The sequence below is a fragment of the Zootoca vivipara genome, chromosome 13 (assembly GCF_963506605.1).
Source record: "Zootoca vivipara chromosome 13, rZooViv1.1, whole genome shotgun sequence".
NCBI lineage: Eukaryota > Metazoa > Chordata > Lepidosauria > Squamata > Lacertidae > Zootoca > Zootoca vivipara.
The window spans coordinates 8,262,937-8,272,071 of NC_083288.1; the positions used below are offsets into that span (position 1 = coordinate 8,262,937).

Below are 9,135 nucleotides of genomic sequence, written 5' to 3' on the forward strand. Positions count from 1 at the left end.
AAACCCGGTGGCATACAGGCTGGCACTGCCAGAGGACATGAGGGTGCATCCAGTGTTTCATAGATCGCTGCTGTCGCCGTACAGGGAAAGCAGCAGGCTCCGAGACAGCGAACAAACCCCCGAGGGAGGGGGGGAGAGGGAAGGCAGGGAGCAACTCAATGAGGCCACGGCCATCCTGGATTCAAGGTGGGGGGTGGGGGGACTGGAGTACCTCATGGCATGGGAGGATGCTCCACCGTCCCAGAATGAATGGGTCCCAGCCACTCAGATACAGGAGGAATTCTTGGTGGAAGAATTTCACGCCCTCTTTCCCCACAGACCCAAGCCCTGGCACATGGAAAGGGAGGGGGAGGAGGAGGAGGCACGGGAGAGCAGCTCACCATGGCGCTGGGAAGCGGAGTTTGAGGAACCAGAGGATGAGGTATGGGTGTCACCGAGATCCACCCAGTCAGAGGAAGGAGCAGATTGGCAGAACGTTTTTACCCCCACCAGCTCTGACGCCACGGACTTTTTGGGATTCCCGTCCGCCCAGGCGGAAGGGGGGGGCTCGCAGGACTGGGGGGAGGTATTCACACCAACGGGCTCGGAGAGCACTGAGTTCTTAGGCTTCCAGTCGTCACCGACACATGGGGGGGGCCTGGGGAGGGGTGAAGGAGAGCTTGGGAGGGGGGTGGATGTGAGGGACAGGGGATATCGCGAAGTCCCTCCCCTCCTGAGTTCAAGCCCGTCCCCGAGCAAAGGGGAAAGCAGGGAGAGTTCCGATTCCAGTGGGGAAGCAGGAAGTCGTGTCCGAGGCTCAGGCAAGGTAGAGGAGCCAGGGTCCCAGGTGGGACAGGAAGGGGCAAGCAAGGGGGGAAGACCCATCCCTCCAACTCCAGAATTACGCAGGAAGAGGAGGGGCAAGAGGATGGGTCTGCCAAAGCTTTTGTGTTGGAGAAAGACGCGCCAAAAGCCATTAGGAGGTTCTGAAACCGACTGACAACATCGCTCCGTGTAAATAGCAATGACTTGAGCACTGTAAATACGCAGCACCAATAAAAGAATAAAATGCAGAGCTGCGTAGCGTCGTTACTCTGAAGTAGTCCACTCCGGCCACTGTGACAGATATGACAGTAAGAAATCCACTGTATTAAAACAGTACAACTGTTTCAAGGATTGGCGCCTTAAAGAACCACACACAAAACATTTCTTGCTGGTTGCAACTGTATTCCTCAATCTATTGCTCTCCTTGTAAAAAAAACAAAAAAACAAAACAAAACCAAGAACATGAAATAAAATGAGGCTGGTGGGCATGACATAATTTGGCAAGGAATTGTGTTGATGCCTCCAGTAGGAGCCTGCTCTGAAACCAGAACGGACCAAAACAATGGAGCTATATGTATATGTCCAAAGGTCTTGGGGTTCCAGGCTCTGAAATTGCCCGTGAATCCTCCTTTACAGCTTCATATCCCAGTGCGACCAGCAATCCATTCCCGATAGTAAGTTACTCGTGTGTAGACTCCAGGCTTGTTTGGCTTCGCACATTCTTCACCCCAGCTCACTATGCCAACCAGGTACCATATTCCTCTAGAATCAGAAGTAACCAGAGGACCACCAGAGTCGCCCTAGGAGAGGAAACAAGACCATTTTTGGTATGCATAATATTTGGTGCAGTGGGGTTTAGAGCAGGGGTCAACAAGCTTTTTTGGGAGGGGGCTGGTTCACCGTCCCCCAGATCTTGTGGCGGGCCAGACTGTGTGTGTGCAGCAGAGGGGGCTTCTATCCTCCCCCAGCCCCTCCCCAGCCCCTGCCTACCTATGCTGCTATGCCTGCCCTTGCGAGGGCTGCTTTCGGGCCACTCGTCCCGCCGCCGCCACTGCCCACCTGTCGCTCACGAGGGCAGGCACAGGAGCTGCAGTTGGGAGAGGCGCTGCCCTGCGCTCTGCCAACCGCGGCTCCTGTGCGCCTGCCCTGCCCTTGTGAGCGGCAGAGGCTGTTGGCGGCAGCGGAGGGAAGAGCAGCCTGAAAGGGCTGGCTGGCTGGCTCTGGAGAGGAACTGTCCAAAATGGCGCTCAGCCAGCTCAGCCCAGCCCCCTTCCTCCACTACGCAGGGCAGGGAGAAGCCAGGAGGAGGGAGGGAGGGAGGGAGGAGGGATGGGAAAAATGCCCCCCCCAATGGCAGTACCGGGGGAAATTGAAGAAAATAAAATGTAACAAACAGAATCTGCCATCCATGGTACGTCCGTGGGCTGGATCCTGAGGGCAATTGGGCCGGGTCCAGCCCACGGGCCATAGTTTGCTGACCCCTGGTTTAGAGCCACATGCTGGCTTTGGAGCTGCAAATGAGTATGTTGCATTAAAATGCAAGCTGCATGTATTTCTCTCCCCGCCTCCCTCCACTTACTTGGCAAGCATCGCTCCCTCCTTCCAGGTACCCAGCACAAAGCATCCCTGCCGAAATGGCGCCATTGTACACGTTTCTTCTGTTGCAAATCTCATTGCCTATAATTTTCACTTCTGTTTGGCGGAGTTCACCGACGCTGGGACCTAGTTCCAAAATAATACGGGTGGCGTGAAATTTCACTGGAAGGGTACGGTGTAACACACACAGAAGCCCCACATAACCCCACGTGACCCCATGTGACACAGGACCACAGAGTCATCGTTCAGTTACAGAAGCTCTCAGCACTCCACCTCCATTGCAGGTGGGGTAGTTGTTAAGATAGGTATGCTGAATTTGAAGCCAGGATCTCACTCAGACTTCGCCTAGTGAGTTCCTTAGGCAGTGTGTGCTCAGTCCTGACAGCCCTAACAAAACAGGGAGTTTGCAACATGGCCCTCTAGGATTGGCAACATGAAGCCTCTGGTTTGGCCAGACTTGATACAGACGCTGTACTAGAAACCTGACATTCATCCCTTGTCTGGTCATTAAGGGCTTGCAGCTTGGTCCACTGGATTACTCAAGAGAAAGTAAACAAGCCACACCCTTGACAAGACAAGTTTGCAGAAAAAGCCAGCGCTGCATGGTTCTTTGCAATGCCAGAACTTACTTTGTCCGCACCCCAAGATTATGGACACTTGCAAACTCCTACGATCAAGGGTTGTAAATGATAGCTGTGCAACCAAGGATATGTTCTGTTTGGGCAAGGCCTCGCCTTGGCTGTGGAGCTGGGAATTATGGAACCTTGCAAGGACCCACAATCCCTGGCTGCAGATGACAGCTTTGGGATGGGGAAAGTGGGAGAGAGAGTTCAAGCTTAAAAATAAAAAATAAATAAGAGCCTCCTGATTTCGTAGAAAGTAGCTTGGCTTTTTTCTGAGCCACTCTGATGTGAACCATGGGGAGCTCACAGACCTGTTCAGTGAGCTCCGGAGGAAAACAGGCTGTTGGAATGTGTCACCTTAATGAAGAAATTTTAAAAGTGGCTGCAGAGTGTCCTTCTTAGGCTGTGAGAACCCCAGCAAACCTCTCCTACTCACCCCAATCTACACACACACACATTCCATTAAAAACACTAACAAGCAGACACCTTCCCTTGCTTACAAAGGATGTAGTGAGATTGACAGGTGGGTCTTTAAAGCAAGTTGCACAGCTGGACTCAGGGCATGGTCAGGGCCAGAGTGATGCCATTGGCAAGGTAAAAGGTAAAGGTAAACGACCTCTGGACAGTTAAATTCCAGTCAAAGGTTGCTCATCTTGCTTTTAGGCTGAGGGGGCCAGCGTTTGCCCACAGACATCTTTCCTGGTCATGTGGCCAGCATGACTAAACCGCTTCTGGCGCAACGGGACATCGTGACGGAAACCAGAGTGCACGGAAACGCCATTTACCTTCCCACCGCAGCGGTACCTATTTATCTACTTGCACTGGCGTGTTTTCGTACTGCTAGGTTGGCAGGAGCGGGGACAGAGCAACGGGAGCTCACTCCGTCGTGGGGATTTGAACCGCCGACCTTCCAACTGGCAAGCCCAAGAGGCTCAGTGGTTTTGACCACAGCGCCACCTGCGTCCCCTTTATGGCACTGGCACCTCAGGACGGTCCACCAAGCCCAACTTCAGATCAGGTGCTTGAGGAGGTCCCATGCAGATACTGTTCCACAAACCCCTATACCATGCTACTGATTGTAGTGGCCTGAGCAATACCTTCCCTGTGCTCTCTTTGGATATCTGGTGGTTTGGGTTTGGACCTGCTAAGGGAGGTGTCACTCCACGACTTGGAACCGGCCTTGCCACAGTGCACCTTGAAAGTCAACGCCTGTGTTTAAGCTGAACAGATAGTTACTGACCTTCATCTCTCAGAGCGCCATATCCCGTGACGAAGCAGGTGGTGTTTTCCGGAAAGATATCCCTGGACTCCGGGAGACAGATGCGGTGCACGGCTGCCGTAAACTGCACTGGGTACGCAAGCTCCACAACAGCAATGTCAAACTCATGTCTCATGACGCTCTCGGCGTATTGCTCATGGATGATGATCTGGCGAAGGTTCCTTCTCATTAGTGGAGGGTTTAAGCGGGCCCCAAAACTAGCTGTCCAACTACGGAGATCCCTCACTCTAAAACACATTTGAGAGTGGTACAATAATAATCCATTCTACTCGACATGCACATAGAGTTTTCTTGCACTCCAGCCTTTCTTAACAACAAGTTAATATTAAGGCAAAAGAGGGGATGGGGAAGGGCAGAATTCTCCCCTTGCCTACTGATTTGGCCCCACAGTTCTTCCCCCAGAGGTCTCCCCGGCCAGAAATAAGTCCAACTTGGAAGGAAGGAAGCCAAGCAGCGAGGAAAATCATGAGCGGGCACAATAACTAAGCATCAATTTCATATGTTTTGAACATATAGCTGGGGTAGAGGTTGCACGTGGTGTGATAGCTTTTTAAAGATTCTGATTACTCATGTAATGTTGGTGGAGAACCCAGATACAGTGGTGCCTCGCTAGACGAATTTAAGTCGTTCCACGGGTCTTTTCTTATAACGAAAAATTCGTCTAGCGAATCCCATAAGAATGCATTGAATTTTTTTTTGCCCATAGGAACACATTAATTGAATTTCAATGCATTCCTATGGGAAACCGCGATTCACTAGATGAATTTTTCATAAAACGAATTCGTCTAGCGAGGCAACCTCCGCTCGAAAAATCCTTTCGTTAAGAGGAAATTTAGTTAAGCAGGGCATTCGTTAAGCGAGGCACCACTGTACAGTTTTAGCAAGGCTGGGAGGTGGGGGGGGGAGAGGTCTTCTCACCCTCTAAAGCAGTGAGCTGCAGTTAAAAGCCATATATCACCGATCAGTGTTGCGCCACAGCGATGGATGCCGTTCAGCTGCAGACTGGCTTGCCACGGCCACTCCCCTTCCACCGCAATGTTTCCTCCATAGATTCTCTCCACAGATCTGTCCGTTCGTGTCCCACAACCTGCCAAATAACATCTTCTTAGCCCAATTTCTTTCCCGACAACAAGACTTTTGTCATGATCTGCATGTGACATATTCTGAAGAAGTAGAGCGGCTTTTAAAACTTAAGAAATTTACTGGCCTTCTAGTTTAAGAACATAACGTGAAGCAAAGAAATGACTCCACCCACTGCTTTTAATATTTCTGCAAAACTCACTTTAGAGGCAGGGAGGAATGAATGGCAATCTGATGGGGGTCAGAAAATTATCCAGCAACCCCCCCCCCCAGGAGATCTCACCCCGGACGGTCTCCTTTTGCCCTTTGGGAGGTGAAAGAGATCACTCTGCCAGCAATGCGTAAGAAAAAGCAGTTGGGGGGGCTCTGCTTCAGAATGTGCACCTGATCCAAATTGGGGACCCTTGTCAGTTTTCTGCCTCACCTTCAGCCCCTTTCCTGGCTGCACTTTGCTCCCAAAGGTGTAAATTTGTAATAAATAACACCTTGGGGGAAGGGGAGCAATATTTAGCAAGGAAAGAGATTTGGGGCCCCAGTCTGAATTGGAAGCATTGTCCAGAATGGGATCTGCCTTTACTGCAAAATAAGAAAGCTGCCAGTTTTGTTTTGTTTGTTTTTAAGTACAAATAACATTTAGTTGGGTCCTTACCTGCTGAAGACCATTTGGCTCTATTAAAACCACTATTTTGTTAGCTCTGTGTTTTATAGCGGAGGAGAGTTGAAAGTGGTTTGAGATGCTGTAAGCACACGCCCCTGATTAGACATGATTTCGAAACAATATCAAAACCCTGTTTTCCATGAGCGGCTATCTAAAAACTACGTCCAGCTCTTTGACAAAGCTATTCCCTCACCTCCAGTCTTGATGCAGATTGTATGGATCCAACCCACATACAGCATGCGATAAGGAGGGAGGGATCATTAATTAGGTGAACCCAACACTTATTAAGGCTGCAATCCTACACATACCTCAAAGTTAAGGCCCAATGAACTAAATGGGATTTAATTCTGAGTAAAGCTGCTTAGGATCAGGGGTGGTAGTCAAGTAGGTTTTACACAGAGTAGACCCATTTAAATTAATGGACCCTAACTTTAGTCATGCTTATTAATTTCCGTAGATCTACTCAGGCCGCTGGCTTGAACAGCCTCAAGGTCTGCCTTCAACTAGAGATTTAAACTGCTTTAGTATCTGCTCCCTCTTCCTGTGGATCCTGGGAAACTACAGCTTTGTGTGGGGTCTACGTAGTAATCACTAGACCCCGCACAAATTCCTCCTCGGGGGAAATTGGTATAAAAATCAATAGATATGCCTTTCTGTTGCCCTTTTGCAAACCCAAGTCTTGACTGTGTATCTGCAATTGCTTGCATTCCCATTTAAACTGAGCAGTCTGCATGAGATCACTCTCAAACAGCACCAGTCTTGGGGATAAGCCAATAAACTGAGAGAAATCAGGCTCCAAGCCCCTCCAGTTGGGGTTGCAGATGATTTGCTACAGTGGTTTTGGGTGGGTTACTGTCGAGCTAGATTTCTCTGAACACCTGGTTGCAGATGCGACAGATCCAGCTAACAGATCTAGCCTAACGACTGTGTAATGCAACCGTCATGGAAAACCTCTTCAAGAGAGACACAGCATCTTAAAATCCAGCTAAGTCTTCCCATCACCCCCCTGCCTGCAGTGGCAGCCCAATCAGGCTCCAGGAGGGAAGCAGAATCAGCCAATCAGATGGGACTCATTGTGTAAATAATGTATATAATGACCGTTCCCCATATAAAAGGGGCGTGCATTTTGCGCAGTCGCGTGTAGCACCCTGGGAGCCCCAGGCAGCCCCCAGCAGTTCAGAGGCTGGCACCACCTTCCCAGGCTGGATACCTGTGGTCTCCGCCCACACAGCCAGCCAGCCGATCCAGCTGGGGGAGGTGTTGCCAGGGTGGGATTGGCCAGGTAGGAGGAGGTAACCATCCAGTGCCCACAACAGAAGGTGAGACATACCTGGGAAGCAGTCGACTGCTCCAGAGCTTTCCCACCCTCCACTCCCAAAAATTAATGCTTACATTGCAGGTTAACCTTTTTTATTCTGCATGCGAACACGCACGCAGGCGCTGCTACAACAAGGCCGCTGTTGAAGGGCCGGAAAGGACTTTCCCTGCATTGGCAGGTTTCGCCTTTCCCGTAGCAATTCGTCACAACTTTGGCGGTTGCAGGCCTTGGGCGGAATCCTTTAGACATTTACCAAAATGGGGTGGGGGTGGGGGAGGTGACCCCCCGCCCCCATTGCGGCGGCGATACCAGGATTCCCGTTAAAGGGGTCTAGGGGGGAGGCATTGACCATTCGCCCAAGGGGCCGTCATTGCCCTCCCCCTCCAGCGGCGGCGAAAAGGGGGACGGGCTACCTGCTTGAACATATGTTCACCAGAGCTAGCCCAACCCCCACATATTCTGGATAACCCGGAAATTACCCAGACCCCCAGCCGGGGGCTGGAAAGGATAAATGCCCAATGTCTGTGCCAAGGTCTCCCTACACCTGAAACTGGTGTCATTATTCTGCTTGGGGGCTGCCTGGGGTTTGGGGGGTCTCCACCTGACCGCGCAAAAGCCTGAGGTTTAGGGGGGGGAAATTCAATCACTGTTTTACAAGCTGCAATAAAGAGCATGAAATCACTGCAGGACTCCGAGTATATTTCACTTAGTTAAGGAGTTAATTGCCCTGATTATTTAATAAGTGGCTCCAGCCGATTTGCGATAATCTTCTCTCTAATTGATATTGAGCAGCCAGCGACAGGCGTGGACTTCTGTTTGGCAGCCCATAATCTCCCCTGAACTATACACTACTAGCTGACTCACGTGTCAGGCTGCACTTTCTCAGCTGCAAAGCAGCACCAGGAGGGAATGATTTGCAGGTGAAAAGCAGCAGCTATGGATTCCAGTTCAAAACTATCAGGGCTGGCCCGCCCATGGGGTGAGCTGAGGCAGCTGCCTCAGGCAGCAGCGCCCCCGGGCACCCCAAAACCCCAGGAAAAGTGGCAGTTTCTGGCAAGACCAGATCTTGCCAGAACCTGCCGCTGCTGCTTCATGGGTACCACCATATTATCTAGGTAAAGGAGGCTTTGGCAGCGGGGCAGAACCGCAAAACAGGACAGGAGGACCCTACAGACTGTGTAACAGTTCTGCGATTGAGGGTTCGGACAGGTAAACATGCATAACATTTGTTTAAATTCGTAGCATGAAGACATGCCCTCAAACTCCTTTAAGGTGTGTGGAGAGCCCCACCCCCCATGGTTGTCAAATGATGTCTTTCTTGCCTGATAAAACTCCCAAAGTAGCATGTATATCTACAGTGGTACCTTGGTTCTCAAACGCCTTGGTACTCAAACAACTGGGAACCAAACGCTGCAAGTGTTCCGGTTTGCAAACTTTTTTCGGAAGCCAAAAGTGCTCCGTTTTGAGTGTTACACTTCCGTTTTGAGTGTTACTGTTTTGAGTGTTACTGAGGTCTGTCTGTTTTGCTATTTATTTTGCGTTTTTGTTTTTTTTTTGCGGCTTTTTTGTTTTGGCTTTTTGTGACTGTGTGGAACCCAGTTCAGCTTCTGATTGATTGATTGATTGATTGTGTGACTGCAGGACATTGTTTGCTGCTTTCATTTTATGGATCAATGGTCTTGTTAGACAGTAAAATTCAAGTTAAATAATGGTTACCAGATTTTTTTCCAATAAATCTGGGGACACTTTTTATTTTTATTTTTTTGAAGCTGAGTAG

The 9,135-nt window shown here is 50.2% G+C and overlaps 1 protein-coding gene across 1 annotated transcript in view; it reads right to left on the minus strand.

The window, feature by feature from the left end:
* Nucleotides 1–1,442: 1,442 nt before the first annotated feature.
* Nucleotides 1,443–9,135, minus strand: part of LOC118095109 (transmembrane protease serine 11A-like) — a 28,969-nt gene continuing 21,276 nt past the window's right edge. The window contains exons 6-10 of the mRNA XM_035136091.2: nt 5,554–5,556; nt 5,221–5,389; nt 4,264–4,529; nt 2,384–2,526; nt 1,443–1,604 (exon numbers count right to left, since the gene is read on the minus strand). Coding sequence (XP_034991982.2) covers nt 1,443–1,604; nt 2,384–2,526; nt 4,264–4,529; nt 5,221–5,389; nt 5,554–5,556 — 743 coding nt within the window. The remainder of the gene's footprint in view (nt 1,605–2,383; nt 2,527–4,263; nt 4,530–5,220; nt 5,390–5,553; nt 5,557–9,135) is intronic.